The sequence below is a fragment of the Dermacentor silvarum genome, chromosome 1 (genome assembly GCF_013339745.2).
Source record: "Dermacentor silvarum isolate Dsil-2018 chromosome 1, BIME_Dsil_1.4, whole genome shotgun sequence".
In the NCBI taxonomy this organism is placed as follows: Eukaryota; Metazoa; Arthropoda; class Arachnida; order Ixodida; family Ixodidae; genus Dermacentor; species Dermacentor silvarum.
Window position 1 is genome coordinate 69,524,622 of NC_051154.1, and position 14,889 is coordinate 69,539,510.

At 47.0% G+C, this 14,889-nt stretch overlaps 1 protein-coding gene across 2 annotated transcripts in view; it reads right to left on the minus strand.

Moving 5' to 3' along the window:
- The window catches only part of LOC119465271 (puratrophin-1), a 464,152-nt gene extending 457,806 nt beyond the window's left edge, over positions 1–6,346 (minus strand). For both annotated transcript variants that reach the window (XM_049669232.1, XM_049669230.1), the window contains exon 1: positions 6,326–6,346. In XM_049669232.1, the coding sequence (XP_049525189.1) occupies positions 6,326–6,331 (6 nt within the window). In that variant the 5' untranslated portion in view covers positions 6,332–6,346. The remainder of the gene's footprint in view (positions 1–6,325) is intronic.
- Positions 6,347–14,889: the final 8,543 nt, after the last annotated feature.

Below are 14,889 nucleotides of genomic sequence, written 5' to 3' on the forward strand. Positions count from 1 at the left end.
CGGGACCTCGTGCTTAGCCGCCCAATACCATAACCACTAAGCAACCACGGCGGGTTCTTCGCATTCGGTTCCCCTGTTTTGGCAATCTACGCTCACTGAAATTGATATCCCCGGAAGTGATCGATCGAGAATACGGCCCCTGCAAAGCGATTGAGCTTTCTGGTAAGGCACGTGCAACGGTGCATGGAAAGCACGCGAAATTCAGGGGAGAAAAGCACACAGTGCTTCGCACGTTAGGAATCCAACCGTGCAAAGAATAAAGACGGTACAGCCGTGAGCCTAACAGCAAAGGCGTGAGAAAGTATGCAAGAAACGCCAGCCAACCGCCCTCGAATAACATGTCGGCTTTGGTGCCTGATTCTGAGCCCCCCCTCGTACCTCCCGTCTCGCCTGCTTTCTTTAGCATCCCGGCATCACGCGCATGCCTTGGCGAAACGCTGATGAACTTCATTTGCCTTTGTTTTCGATTAACTCCCGCTTTGCTAACAAAAACAATACCGAACCCAGCTTGGACGCCTTTGCGCGCACTTTCTGCCAAGTGCACGGAGAGAAATGGGAAGTCAGAACGGAGTGAAGGCGGGGCCTAGCGACCCAAAGGTCAGCGCTCGGAGGGCCTTCGCTCTGCGGCGGCGCAGCTGATTAACGACGAGGCTAGGGCCGCTAAACAGCGTGCGCGTCGTCATCGCACCTCCGAGTGGGGCCGGCGCAAGCCCCAGCATGGCCTTTTAATTATCTCTTACGCCCACGTAACCTTTTGTGCATTTCGTGCCAGTATTGTTTTCTCCTTTTTTTTTCATTATTAAGCACTACCTTCGCCGAGGCTACGGCTGCCCTAATGCGGCGCGAGTGTTAACTCACGCTTTAATTGCAGCTCGGCCTTTGGTGGCGGTTTCTTTACCGACCTCTTCTCCACCTAGCGAGTACACTTTCTATTTAAAGACGCGAGCGTTACGTCACTGACGCGGATCACAAATGATGCCACGAAAAGAAATATTGGCTCTTATATATATATATATATATATATATATTTCACTCTCGCAAGAGTTTCGGGATCTGTGGGAATGGCCGAATGCAGGGGCACGGCCCAAAGAGAGCGCACCGAGACACGCAGGCGCTGGAAATGCCGGACAAAAAGAGAAAGAAAGAAAGGCGTTCTTGGTCGCGCCTCTGCCCTCTGCGAGCATGACGCAAGCGCGCAGTGTCGCTGACGCATGTGTGTCACGAAGGGTCACGAGGTACAGCCCACGGTATAAAACATATAGTATACTCTCATGTCTTACAACGTATACAGCACGCGGGGCGTCGCCATGTAGTGGTTACGTGTTTTTGCAAGTACGCCCACGAAGTACGAGAACTATAGCGTCGATCGGCGGCACTCGCGCAGCAAAAAGAGAACAAAAAATGTTGTGTTGAATAATTTTAGCTTCGATCAAAGGGCGTCACGGTTGTTTAGCTGTAGTGGGATTCACTGATCACTTTAGCTGGCGGCGTGAACAAATTATTGCACATATATTTGTAAAGCCAGCTATGCACGTGTACAATGATGTCGATGCCTTAGAGTCGGCCGTAATGCCGTGCGTTTATCGCTGTTAGAAAGCACCCGTGTCAACAGAATATATGATTACAACACCAATGTTTTCATGAATTCTCGTATACACTTTCTAAAACAAGTCTGAACGTTGGAAAAACGACGGAGGTGTCTACCGTGAGGGCCTATGACAGCGAGAAATGCTTTGCTTCGGCGATCTCAAGGGAGTGAAAGTCCCTTTTCACTTAGAAACAGATGTTGTGCGAGCGCATCAGGTCCTTATTAATATTTCACTTTTTCCTTGCGTTTTTTTTTCGACAAAAGTGTATCTGCAATGCTGAATCGGTTATATTTCTTCCTTATTTTTAATACCTACCTTCATGCGCTATGTGGATTTGTTGTCTATAATTGCTGGATAACCGCTGTTCACATTGCCCGTTGCGATGACAAAGGTAAGTAGAACATGGTTCTCAGGTAAAAATTAACGGCCGCACGATCTCGTCGAATTCAGTGCTTGGGCATGATCGCAAAGCTGCTACGAATGCTGTGACTTCGCAGTCGTAGCACAGACGAAACGTTTCCTATATGCGCAGATATAATGAATTTCTAACGCAGCTGCATACATTTCTTTTACTACCACAGCAGATAAGCTGCAGTATTTCCCTATTACTGTTACAGAATCCGAGCGAACATCTTGATCTATACAAACAGCAGTACGTGCAAACCTATATCGCTGCAACCATGGCGAACCTTATAACATGAGAGCTGTTACTCGCCACCTACGTGACGTGTACTAGACGTCTCTTCGGTCGTGAAACAGTAGTACGTCATTCCAAAGCAACGCGGGTCAGTTTTCGAAAATAACACTCTTTCAGAGAATCGCTTACATTGCCTTTTCATGGAGCGTTTATTCCGAGCATGCCTAGTGCTCGCGACGCGCCGCTGCAGTCGGCTCACACCACAGCGGCTCACGCCACCATTCAGCCTTTTGTTTATCCTTGAGGAGAACGCTTCCACATGCGTCACAGAAACATTACGACGTTATGCCACGTGTGTGTTCGCTCTCCTGACTCAAGATGACGCCCGAAGCGACAGCCTTTGCATAGCGAGAAGACCTGGTGACGGTGGATTTGAAATTCAAATACGATATCGTTACAGAGGTAACATGCGTCTATAATACTTCCTTTTAGACATCTTCGTCCAAAGAGAAAACAGGTGTGACAGGCGTCCTGTAACCTTAAATTCAGGTGTATGTCGTCTTCTCTTCCGACTTTGTATAAGTCACTTCATGGTTCAGTATACGTCGCATAATGTTAAGAAGAAAAAACAATCCCCAAAAGAAACTTCGTGTAATTGTGAGTGGCACGTAATAATAGCAGCGCATTTCTTATATATTCCTCATTTTAAGTTACGAACACGTCACTATAGGTTTGAGACAGACTGGACTACAAAGAACGACATTTTTTTTTGACAGTAGTTAAACGCTCGGAACTTCAGTATGCTTTGTCTGTCCGACTGTCTGTACGTCATTTCCGGTTACACCGATGACCGCAGTCGTCATCGTTATCTGGTCGTCGTCAGGCTACATTCTCATCCTACATTTTACCTTCACCGTAAGTCGAATAAAAAGAATACTTTGTTCACCATTGTTACTACATCGCTCGCACTGCAGACCACCCAAGCGCGATCAAACCTGCTGATATATAGCACCGCACATTGAGCCACAATGTAGCGCTAGTCAGCGCATTTCTGTCCTGTCTAATCAAACAACGAATCACGAAATAATACTTGTATACAGTGAAGCACGGTTATAACGAACTAGATGGTGCGCTAAAAGAAAGTTCGATATGTCCAGTAATTCGATACTTCGGAACCCGGGTATTAAACTTGATGACGAGTTCGTTATAAACAATATAGTTAATCTGTGCGACAGTGCTAAAACACCCCATGGGGGCCTGGTTGTCACGTGTAAGTAAACGCATTAACCGAGTAGGATCTAAAGCTGTCTATCAGGTTATGCGTCGTATCGCACCGTTCTCATGGTTACGCCCATATACGTTGTCAAGCATGCTCAGTCGCATGCTATATATATATGTGTATATATATATATGTATATATATATATGTATATATATATATATGTGTATATATATATATATATATATATATATATATATATGTGTATATATATGTGTGTGTATATATATGTGTGTGTGTGTGTGTGTGTATATATATATATGTATGTATGTGTGTGCATGTATGTGTGTGTATGTATGTATGTATGTATGTATGTGTGTGTGTATGTATGTGCGCGTGTGTGTGTGCGCGTGCGCGCGTGTGCGCGTGCGTGTGTGTGCGCGTGCGTGTGTGTGCGCGTGTGCGCGTGTGTGTGTGTGTGTGTGTGTGTGTGTGCACACACGAGAGCAGAAGGAAACCCGAGGGGCTCCATTTTTGTTACTCGTGACCATATAAAGCCAACAGACATTGAAGCCACATACAGGGTGTTTCACTTAACTTGGGCCAAACGTTAAAAATGTCACAGTTTCGCCCTAAGGGCGAAGCAATGAATGCGATAGCAACACAGCAATGTCATACGAAGTAAGGTGAGCGGCTTTGGTAGCAACAACACGCAGAACTGTTGTCGACGCCATCGGCGTTTTGCCCGCGTTAGCTCAAAATGCGTGCGGCGTTGGTGACTGTTGCTGGAGCCTCTCATATAAATGCGTGGGTGCGTGTGCGTTTTGTGTGCGTGTGCGTGCGTGCGTGTGCTGTGCGTGCGTGCGTGCGTGTGGTGCGTGCGCGGCGCGCGCGTTTGTGGTGTGTGTGTGTGTGTGCGTGTGTGAACGAGAGCAGAAGGAACCCGGAGGGCTCGTTTGTTAATCGTGACCTATAAAGCCAACAGACATTGAAAGCCACATACAGGGTGTTTCAACTTAACTTGGGCCAAACGTTAAAAATATGCAAATGCTACGTAGCTGGACAGAACCAAGGTAATGATGTATGCCGTCGCTTGGAGATACTGATATTCTTTTTTTTTTTGCATTCGGCCTAACTAGATAATTAACTTAAATAAATAATCAACGTCTCAATTATTATACTTAGATTAAAAGTGTCAATGAAAAAATTGTAGAGCAACATGAAAAACTCCCGATACAGCTTTCTGTTACTCAATACGGGCTACATAAAAGTGTTTTTCTGAGTGTGAAAGAAGCCGGCGAATACACGCAAAATTTCCGCGCGACTGGCCGCTCGAGGCACTTGGCGTGTATTCGCGGGCTTCTTGGTTCGGTCCAGCTACGTGGCTTTGCGTATTTTTAAATCTTGGTGCATGATAGTTGGGACACCCTGTATATATAAAAATTGCTGATGTGTATATATATTAGTTTTTACGCATTAGAAACCTAGAACACAATTCGCTACAGCTGGGTTCGTTTTGGTCTTACTCTATACATATAGTCACCTCGTTGGTATTTCTAAAGCACACTATATTCAAGTTTTAATTTTCTTACGACACATTAGGCACTACGTACGAACTTACATACTCAATACTGGCAAAACACATGGAGGGCCGGCGAATAACTGACACCGTCTGTTATGCCTAAGACGACTTGAAGGCGAAAGCCCAAGTACCGAAGCATTAAAGACGAACACATGACGTACAAATCCCCCTTGATTCGCTTAGTCATTCCTCGTAATTCGCTTATCATCCTCTCAATTCACTTACTCATCCTCTTAATTCACTTATCCTCTATATTCGCTTAGTGTACTTCGCTTAGTCATCCCTCTTAATTCCAAAGGTCGAGGGTTCGACTCCCACCCAAGGTCGTGGGTTCGAGTGCCTTAATTAAACATATCTTAATTACCTGTGCCATAATTAACTTCAATATAATTACCACCAAAGATGGCGGGTTCGACTCCCACCAAAGGCCTAGGGTTCGACTCCGACTAAAGGTTGAGGGTTGGTATCCTTTTTGTACCTTTTGTGTCGCCGACGCGTTTTCGGTCAATCGACTCACTAATGCGACACATAAGGCTTTCGCCTCAACAAGCGCTTGCGCGCATAAACCAAAGACTTTTGCCCACCAGTGTCCCGGGAGTCGAACTCATGTCACTGCAGCAATGTACAATTCGGAGCGAGACGCGCTAAGAAATGCGCTATCGCCCAACATTCACGAGGTGATAATTTGTGCGAGCTGTTGTGCACACTATGACAGTTGTGGCGTCTATGAATGCATTTCGGAAGCTGCACCGGGCACTATACTGTACCGGAGGAGGGCGAAATTGTTTGAGCGGCAAAGAAGTTCAAAAAATGGCGGTGTCCACTGTAAGAGCCTGCTGCTGTCGCAGTAAACGAGTTCAGGGCCACAGAAAGTCTGCAGATTTTTTTTAAATGCTAGTAATTGAAATGCTTTCACCCAATAATTAAGGTCAAGACCTCATGCTTATTGAATGTTATTTTACAGATTGCAATCAAACTCAAATGAAAAAAAAAACTGAAAATTTAGTGTTTTGAAGAAGAAAAAATTTCCGCGACTACTCTATCATTGTGATTCCCCACTGCAACAAACTGTAGCATCAAATAACCGGTACTCAGACTTGTCGACGCTGTTCAGGGATGAATTTCAGTTCACAGAAATTTGAACCGACAATAACAAGAGCCTTTCTTTAAAAAAAAAAAAAGACCTTGAGAGAACAAAAAAAATTGTGACGGGTAATATTATTTCAGGTTAACGCATCAACTCAATGACATCGTCCGGTGATGCAACCATCGGAAGCACGCGAAGCAGCTCTGACTCACCTTCATCCGATCGAAGACGAGCCTTATTGAAGCGGCAATTTTGCCAAAGAAGCTGGCGACTGCTCCCATGTGTTTCTTTTCGCAAACAGGTTGCTACACAACGGACCGTACAGGCACTGGAAGTCAATGGCCTTCCTTCTGCACCTGGAGAAAAAAAAAAAAAAAAGACGGAGGAAAGAAAGAAATGTCAACGGCGCTCATAACGCCGCAGTGTATTGCTTTGGTGTTGCTTTTTTTTTTTTTTTTTTGAAGTGACCAATATCTATAACCGGCTTTAAAGGTACTCATTCTGAAAAGTGGCTGGTTTGTAAAGACGTAACCCGGAAGTCCGGCTTTCGCTGATGCTACTGTAATCCGACTACGAACACTACGCAATAGGCGAACGCCGCCCGAGTAAAGCAATGTGGTTAGCGCGATGCCCATGTGGAATATCGCATCTTCGCCGTATACGGCCTCACGGCGACCATTAAAAAGGCGATAGGCGTTCTGACAGTGCGGAAACGCTGAAGTACGAGCGCCTGGCACGGAAGATTATAGAAACTGACTTGCGGCATTCTGAGAACCTCTAAGTAACGATATACTTCGATAATTATGCTGCTTCTCGAAGGAGCACCAAAGAAGCTCATATATTCTTATACTTACTAACATAATTCATTTAGGACGGTGTTCACCCCTATGCTGATTTTAAAAGTAATCTGAGGCTAAATGTTGAATGAGAAAATTACTTGGTGCACCTTCATGAATGGTGAGAACGCTTGCGTCACGAGTAATCGCTCTATCGAAGCAGGCTCGGTGCTACCTTTTAAATTGGTTGCGGTTTGTACGGGTACAGGTGTGCCAGATTTTTGTTCGCGCATATGTCTACATCAAGGCGCGCACTGTTTGTTAACAGGCAAGCGACGGCTTAAGTAAGACATTCATTCATACTACGACTCGCTTGCTACCCGAATCAAAAGAAAACAACTGAGAACCTGATAAGGTTGCGTGTGAGAAGCGTATACAGCACAACGCGTAAAATGTCTATTCTTTACGATCACTTCGTCAATATTTGATACATGTATGTGAAGCATAAACATTTCTGCAAGCCTTTGCAAAGAAGTGATGAAATCAATTGCAGGTTGTGTATGGGGTCCACGAGGATGGGAAACTGGGCTAGAGGGAACAGGAGGAAGGATCTTATCCCTGTTGTCTATCCTACGTAGGCGTAGCGATAGTGAGTGAACGCGATGGAGAAAGCGAAAAGAGGATTCAAGTGCAATAAAAACCGCATGGTGCGTCAGTTCTACAGACTATGTATGTTTTCAAACCAAGCTATAATAATAATAATAATAATAATAATAATAATAATAATAATAATAATAATAATAATAATAATAATAATAATAATAATAATAATAATAATAATAATTCAAGCCTCTTCCCTTTATGTGTTGCCGTAGCGCTAGTGTGGCTTTCTGACCTTATGGGAGGCGAGGCCCCGTTTACATGACCCTGGGTTAACCCCGGTCGTCCATTCGGCCCGGTCGTCCATTCGGCTCAAAACACTCCGGAGGGCCCCATGTCGTACACGTCGAAGTGGGAGCATTGGCATCGGCACTTCGGCGTGCGCAGATGAGGCAAGTTCGTCGGCCTTTTGCGCAGTAGCTGAATATGTCGTACAATGAAGCACCTAGCGAATCTGCTGTGTTCTACGATGCTAAGGGAGCCCTTCAAAGCATGATAGCTAGGCTCCTGCGAATTACCAGCAACTTTTGTCCGAAATCGGGGAAAATGTACTACCGCGCTGAGAGAGGCAGCTTTATCATAACGAAAAAGAGGGCTGAGGAAGGTCAACCTGAATCAGTGTTCTAGCCAGCTATTCAGTGTCGGGGCAAGGGGAACAAAAGAAAAGGGAGGAAATGACCATGATGACGGATAGGATGGAAAAGTTGATGCTTATGAACAAAAAGAAAGAAAGAAAAAAGGACTCGCCATCCCGGCCCTGCAAAAGCGAAGCTGTGGAAAACCGTCACTAGAACTGCTGAGGGGGCTTATTCTTTATAAATACGAAATCATTATATGGCCCATGAAGCGAAAAATCCGGCGTTAACATCCGATGGTACCAAAACCCATGCGACGAACTGGTGACGTCACATTTGACATGTCGACAAAGCGTGATGACGTCATCACCTCAAACGTCGCGTGATGATATCATCGCGTCAAACGTTACGTTGCGTGATAACGGCATCGTCACGTCACGATATCGCGTGATGATGTCATGCGATGACGTCACCACGTCAAACGTGACGTCACGCAATGACGTCTACGTCAAGCGATGACGTCATCTGAGGACGTCATGGGATGCCTCTGGGAGAAGCAGCACACTCTGCGCTTCCCGGCTTCTGCGCACTGTCTCCGGGATGAGCCCAAATTTTTGTGTGGGCAAAGGTCGCGCACGCGGAGACAAAAAATCCCGACCAACTAGAGGCTAATAGCTGCGCTGTAAAACGTGGAGGCCTCTGTTAGAGAGGGGTGTCATGTTCGCTCTATCATGAAATTCACAGTGGCCTTCCTCATAGCCTGGTGAGTAGAATACTTTGGCCAATGATTAGGGGGGGGGGGGGGGGGGAGCAGAAAGAAGTTGAAAAACTAAACTTAAATAAACTAACATAAACGTAGCCGGCTGTCTGCGTGCGTTAAAAATGCAGTCACTGACAAGTCTGTCTCGCGAGTATACAGTGGGAACACACAAAGTACGTGATCAATCCTCTGCGGTGCAGTGGTGACAGTCCGCACGGTCATTAAAACAAAGATAGTATCAAGTAAACACCAGTAGAGTGGTGGCGACGCTGACCATGATATTTGTGTGCCCATGCATTTAGGAGGATACGTAGTACGCTCAAGCAGAATGGCTGGTGCGCGATGTCACACGTTCGCAATGCGGCTTTCAGCGTAACAGTAATTCTCAGCGTTCCTCTCGCAAAGGCAGCTCTTGCTGTCTTTCAGATGTTAGTGCATTGTCAGCGGGCTCCCGTCGTCGTCGTCATAGTCATTGTGCTGTCGTCGTTCGTCCTGCCACCATCCTCATCGTTGTCGTTTCATTCTGGTAGTCGCATACACTTGCGGGAGTTTGCACAGGATTTTAAGCCGTCAGTCTGCCGCTCGTGCGTTTTTACGCCCGATCCTGATCTACCCGATAAAGTTCGCAGCCCCGAAAAATAAAGGTATACCTCTCACACCGAGTTTCCGCCCACTTTTCGACCGCAGCTATATGGCCAGGGTGAGGCTTGGGAACCAACGCAGGCTTGTAGCGTGGCCCCGGCGGCAAAGGACAAAGTGGACGAGCAGAGCCGGCTCTTTAGGGCGCATAAACAAGCGGGGCCCGCCGCGGGCGCACGCAACTTTTGTGGCTTGAAGCAGGGGCACGTTTTTTTCGCAGAATCCACGGCGCGCTAATCTGTCAAGCGCCGCTTGCCGGTCCAAGACCCGTCAGAGCGGTAGAAACAGTGAGCAGCGCCCGTGACACGCATCGCAAGTGACGTGTCGCGGCTCCCAGATGAGCCGCCCTGGAAGGCGAGGGCACGCGCGCACTTGTTACATTGGGCGGCTTCTCCTGCAGCCCTTTTCAGCGCCTCATTGCTCCGAGAGTCGAGGCATGCCATGAGCGGCGGCGGCGGCCGCCCTCGCGCGCGAGAAACGGAAGTGAAACTGAAGCGAGTGCGCCTTCCACTCGTCGTGACGAGGGACGTGACCAGGCATCCAAATCGCACCGCTGACCCCGGCGACCAGCGTGACCGTTCGAAAACGCGAGGCGGGTGTGTGGCAGCAACCACTGCTGCGGGACAGCATGCGCGGCCAGCGTGCATGCAGCGCGGACGCGAGAGTAAATCGTTGACCTTTCCCCTCGCCCGGTTCGGCGGCTCGGCCGGGCTCCTTTCACAACTTCGGCGGCCCCGCGAAACTCCCCGAGACGGCACTCTCTCGTTGGAAGCAACGCTTTCGCTAATGCCAGGTTTCGCGTGGCTTGCATTACGCACCCGCCAGCCGGCCGGCTCTCGACGAATAAGCTCGCTCCTCCGAAGAGGAGGAACAGGTTCAGTAACTGACTTTGCGCACCTTTGCAAATACTCTCGATTGTCCTTCATGGCCTCTTCCTCGGGCTCGATACCCTGCTATCGCGGCCATCTCCGGCGCTGAGAAGAATCACCAGCACTGCGCTACCTCGGGCATTATGTGCGCGTCGCACTATCATCACCGCCGCCGCCGTGATCATCCAGCACCACTGCAGCGAGAGAACGAAAAAGAGGAAAGAAAGATAGAACGAAACGCTCGTGTGTGATGTCAGATTTCTAATGCTTTTCACCGGCACCGTGCGATAGAGTTACACGCACGCCCTGCCGCCAGTTCGTATGATCAAAGAAAGTTCGCCGATACAGCGTCAATCAGGACGGGACGGCATTCTGTACTTATAGTGATTTCCCAGCAGCCAAAACGGAAATAAGTTGCTTGTTCCTCTGTCGTAGATATATTTGTGCTGATGTGTGTAGTGATGTATGAACGGAGATAATTTTCATGCGCACGCTTAAGCCATACCTGATTCAGAAAGGAAAGTATCGCATCCAGCCTTACCGCCGCATTCTAGAACACCCGGACAATAATTCAGCTCGACTCAAGAAAGTATAGATGGCAGCGCCGCCGCCCCTTGACTGAAGTGGTCACTGCGCTTCAGTTACATTCCACGGGGATTCTTGTGTTGGAAAAAAATTGCCAGGCGCTGTTGGAATCCACACCCCTTTTCAGTGCATGGGAGTGAAGCTGTGTTTCTTAAAAAAAAAAGAAAAAAAAACTTCGCTTTAAGATTCGCTGAGAAACGTTATTGGAGTGCAATGTCTTCGTCAGTCGAGTGGCGGCGCTCTAAAAAAGAGCTTGGAGTCGGTTCTTGTTTATGAATATGGGGGCTGGTTCCAAGCGCTGTATATCAGCAGGACGTGCTAACACACCAAGCCACGAAGGCTAGGCCAGGGGCATTTTGCGCTCCTCCGCACTCGCAACCTGTTTCCTCTTGCTGACTCCTTACCACTGGCTGCGGATGTCAAAGGAAGATGAGGATAAGGTCACATAGCTCACGATAGACTCTAATTTGTACTTAATCCTCTCGGCACACCAATTGGCTTCGGAATGATCATTGTTCGTAGCGCAGGAGCATTATACCTTTAGCTTTAACTTTGTGATAAATGCAACTGAACAAGGCGCATTTTTGTAATTATTTTTATACGCTTATCAGCAATACCCCAGGGGTACTGCTGCTTATTTATAACAAGCTTGCATAGGGAAGAACAAAATTTCGTGTATGGAGCAATTTCGCAGGAGATTTTGAAAAGTTTCGGTGGCCATCTGTCTGAACAGATATATGTAGAATTGACACGATTGGAAGGAGCAATAAGCAAATGTCCGAAAATCGTACGCACTAGAACGAATGAGAGCCCTGGACGGCGACTTTATCAGTTTAAGCCTTTAGATAGCTGCCAACTTGTGTCACTCCGCTGGCATTTTTCTTGGCCACAATTTTGTGGATCAATCGTTGTTATCTGACATACAATGTTGTATATGTGGCGACAACTTCTGGCACGCGTGCATGTTTGGGCTACGATTTTGTTATACATGTCAGTGCCTGATATAAAAGCGAAGCTTTCTATGTCTCACTGATTCGTCCGTGAGCGCCGAAAACGCACAGCAGGAAAGCCAATTTGCATAATGGCACTATCTGCGCATCTGCGCACACAATAACGGCTGCGCATCTGCGCACACAATAACGGCTGCGCATCTGCGCACACAATAGAACAACGGCGCACGACATACGTATCGTAGAACACTACAGTTTACATTTGCAGTTGGTACGATTAGAACAATGGGAACTGCAACGCCACTCTACCCAGACGAACTGTATATATCTGCATTGCATTTCGCGCGTCACGCAAGGCATTCCCGGCCGTCACCATGGGTAGGCCGTGGGTGCAGCGCACGGCAGAAAAGGCTGCCGTACGCGAAAGTAAGCGCTAGCAGGATCGTGCCCGCAAGGCCGATCCCGTGTATCGGTAACGGTAGAGCCTCTGACCGTCTACCACAGCGATCATAAGGCAATACTGTGCAAGTGTAGAGTCGTCCATGAAAAGTGTGAGCGTGTGCGTGTAATCAACGGCTACATGATCTAAAATAAAGGCTATGCAATTTAGCGAAATGTGCCTTCATTCAACTTCAACGTTCAAAAAATACAATCCTAAAGAACCAATCAAATCACACATGTATCGCATCGGGTCGCTCAGCATTTCTTGGGTTCGTTGCGTGGTCGTTGGCTTTGGACTGATTCAGTTTGCATGGGATAAAGCTTCGCGTTCAACCATCTTTCTTTAAGAAATGGGCTTTGATTTTTTCTCGTCTCTTTACTATGAACTATTCTTACGTGTATCAATGTTCATATATTGTGTATCCTCTTCTCTTATGTGTGGCTGTGCTATTGCATGCACACCGTCTTAAAAAAAAAAAAAAAAAATGTGTGCCAGCAATATTTCACTTGTGACAATGGCCGGACCCCGGTCGGAACGTTTGCATGCACATTTTTCATTTGTGTTTCAACCCTTGTTTAATGAATGCATAGATGGTTAAAGACATATTCATAGAGTTTATAAACACAGAAGAAGGCATGCTCTGGGAACCAATATAAAGTAGATGAATGCATGTAAATTAAAAATGATGTCCTACTTTCGTTCCAAATAGTCATCGATATTCGTGTGGTGTCTCACACTGACGTTAAAAATAACTTTTCCTTAATAATTATGTACTATACGTGTGCTACCCGTACAAAACCATAAAAATAAACTTCCGATGTCACTTTTCTTTCGCGGGATAAAATAATGGGTTGTTACTGAATTTTCAAGTGTAATAATGTTCAATGACTTCGCAGAAACTATATAACATGAACAAAACAAGGTACACATCTTCCTTTCTTTTTTTATTTGGTAACATAGCTATGGAAACCATCACTGCGATGAAATAAACTTAAAAAACAAATTTGACTGCTCATGATTCGCCGCTAGGAACCTTAGGAATGTTGCCACTATTTCGGGGCTCACTCGCACCAGCTCTGGCGTAATTCGACGCCGTCCTTAATTAAGCGCAGATAGCTGCGAGCGAACGTTGATTACCGCATGTTTCGCATACGTCCTTCATAGCGCATTGCTAGAAAGAGCAATTAGGCATTATTATGCGACCCCCCTTAGCCTTTTGTGCGCAGGTCTCTTCCCAACAGGCCTACTGAGGAACCCGTCTTTAGTGCGTTTCTCGTTGTCACGACCTTCCGCGTGATAAGAGTCATATAACTGACCCCCAGGAGCAACCTTGATTCTGACTGCATGGGCGTTGCTGGTGGCTTCGAGCTCGGAGCGAGCTGCAACTCACCGTCTCTATATTTACGCTTCCGAGTTGCGTTTATACAGCCTACCCCAAAGTCGGAAAGTCGCCAGAGCGCACCGCAAACACGCCAAGACGACGCTCATACGAACGCGTACGCAAGAAAGATGACAGAGGGGGCGGAAAAGGCGCTACTTGTCGTAGAGTTCGTTCACAGCGCGATGCGTGAGGAAGTACCCCCTAGTGAGAGTGACAACGGGAGGCGATGGACCACTGAGTGCCCAGGCTTACCGCAGCAATGAAGCGTCTCTCTCGCTGGAACGTTGACTTGCCTGCCAGCAGTTTGCAGTATACCACTGCGGCCCGCGGAGCGCGCACGCACAGAACGCGCACCACCCTGGCGACGACAGCCCGCTTTCGTTAGAGATCGCGGATGAGCACTCGCGCACTGCCGACGGCGTAGCTTGTCTCCAGTGGCTGCCGCTTATCCCTGTGGGTGCACGCACACTGTTACTATACTACTACGCCGTGGATCAGGTGCTATTCGCCGAACCCCCGAGATGGAAACCCACAAACGCTGAAACAGAACGCAACACGCGTCTGCCGTACGCGCTTCTAAGGCTTCGTTCGGGCAGGAACTCTGACGTTGCCTATAAGTTGGTTTCGACACCGCCCTCTGGTTGCGCCTCCGTATACTATATGTTTTATGTTTGTTGGGTGTATTTCGTAGCTCCTAATTGGCTAATGCGAATGTCTTAAGCTCGCGCTACTCACCTTGGAGCTCTAAAAGTGAACAGCTGGAGGCTTACGGTAAGTCATATGAGAGGTTACAATCCCGATCAAGTTTAGCTAATACATAAAATGCGCACAAACCATGTATAGTCAAGAGCGTCGATATTATATATATATATATATATATATATATATATATATATATATATATCGAGAGAGAGATAAACATAGAATGAGGCTATTAAGTGGTGCCTCGAAAGCTTTTCTTACGGCTTGCTTAGCATGATACTCGTGGTAAAAGAGATGACGTATGAAACGACGCACATAAAACGCTCGTGTAATATGCATTTAAGCCGAGAGCTTCGCATGTCTCCAGGGGATTTGTGAGAGAGAGAGAAACGGGAAGGGAAAGGTTGAGAAGTTGACCAAGGACGTGCCCGGTTCGC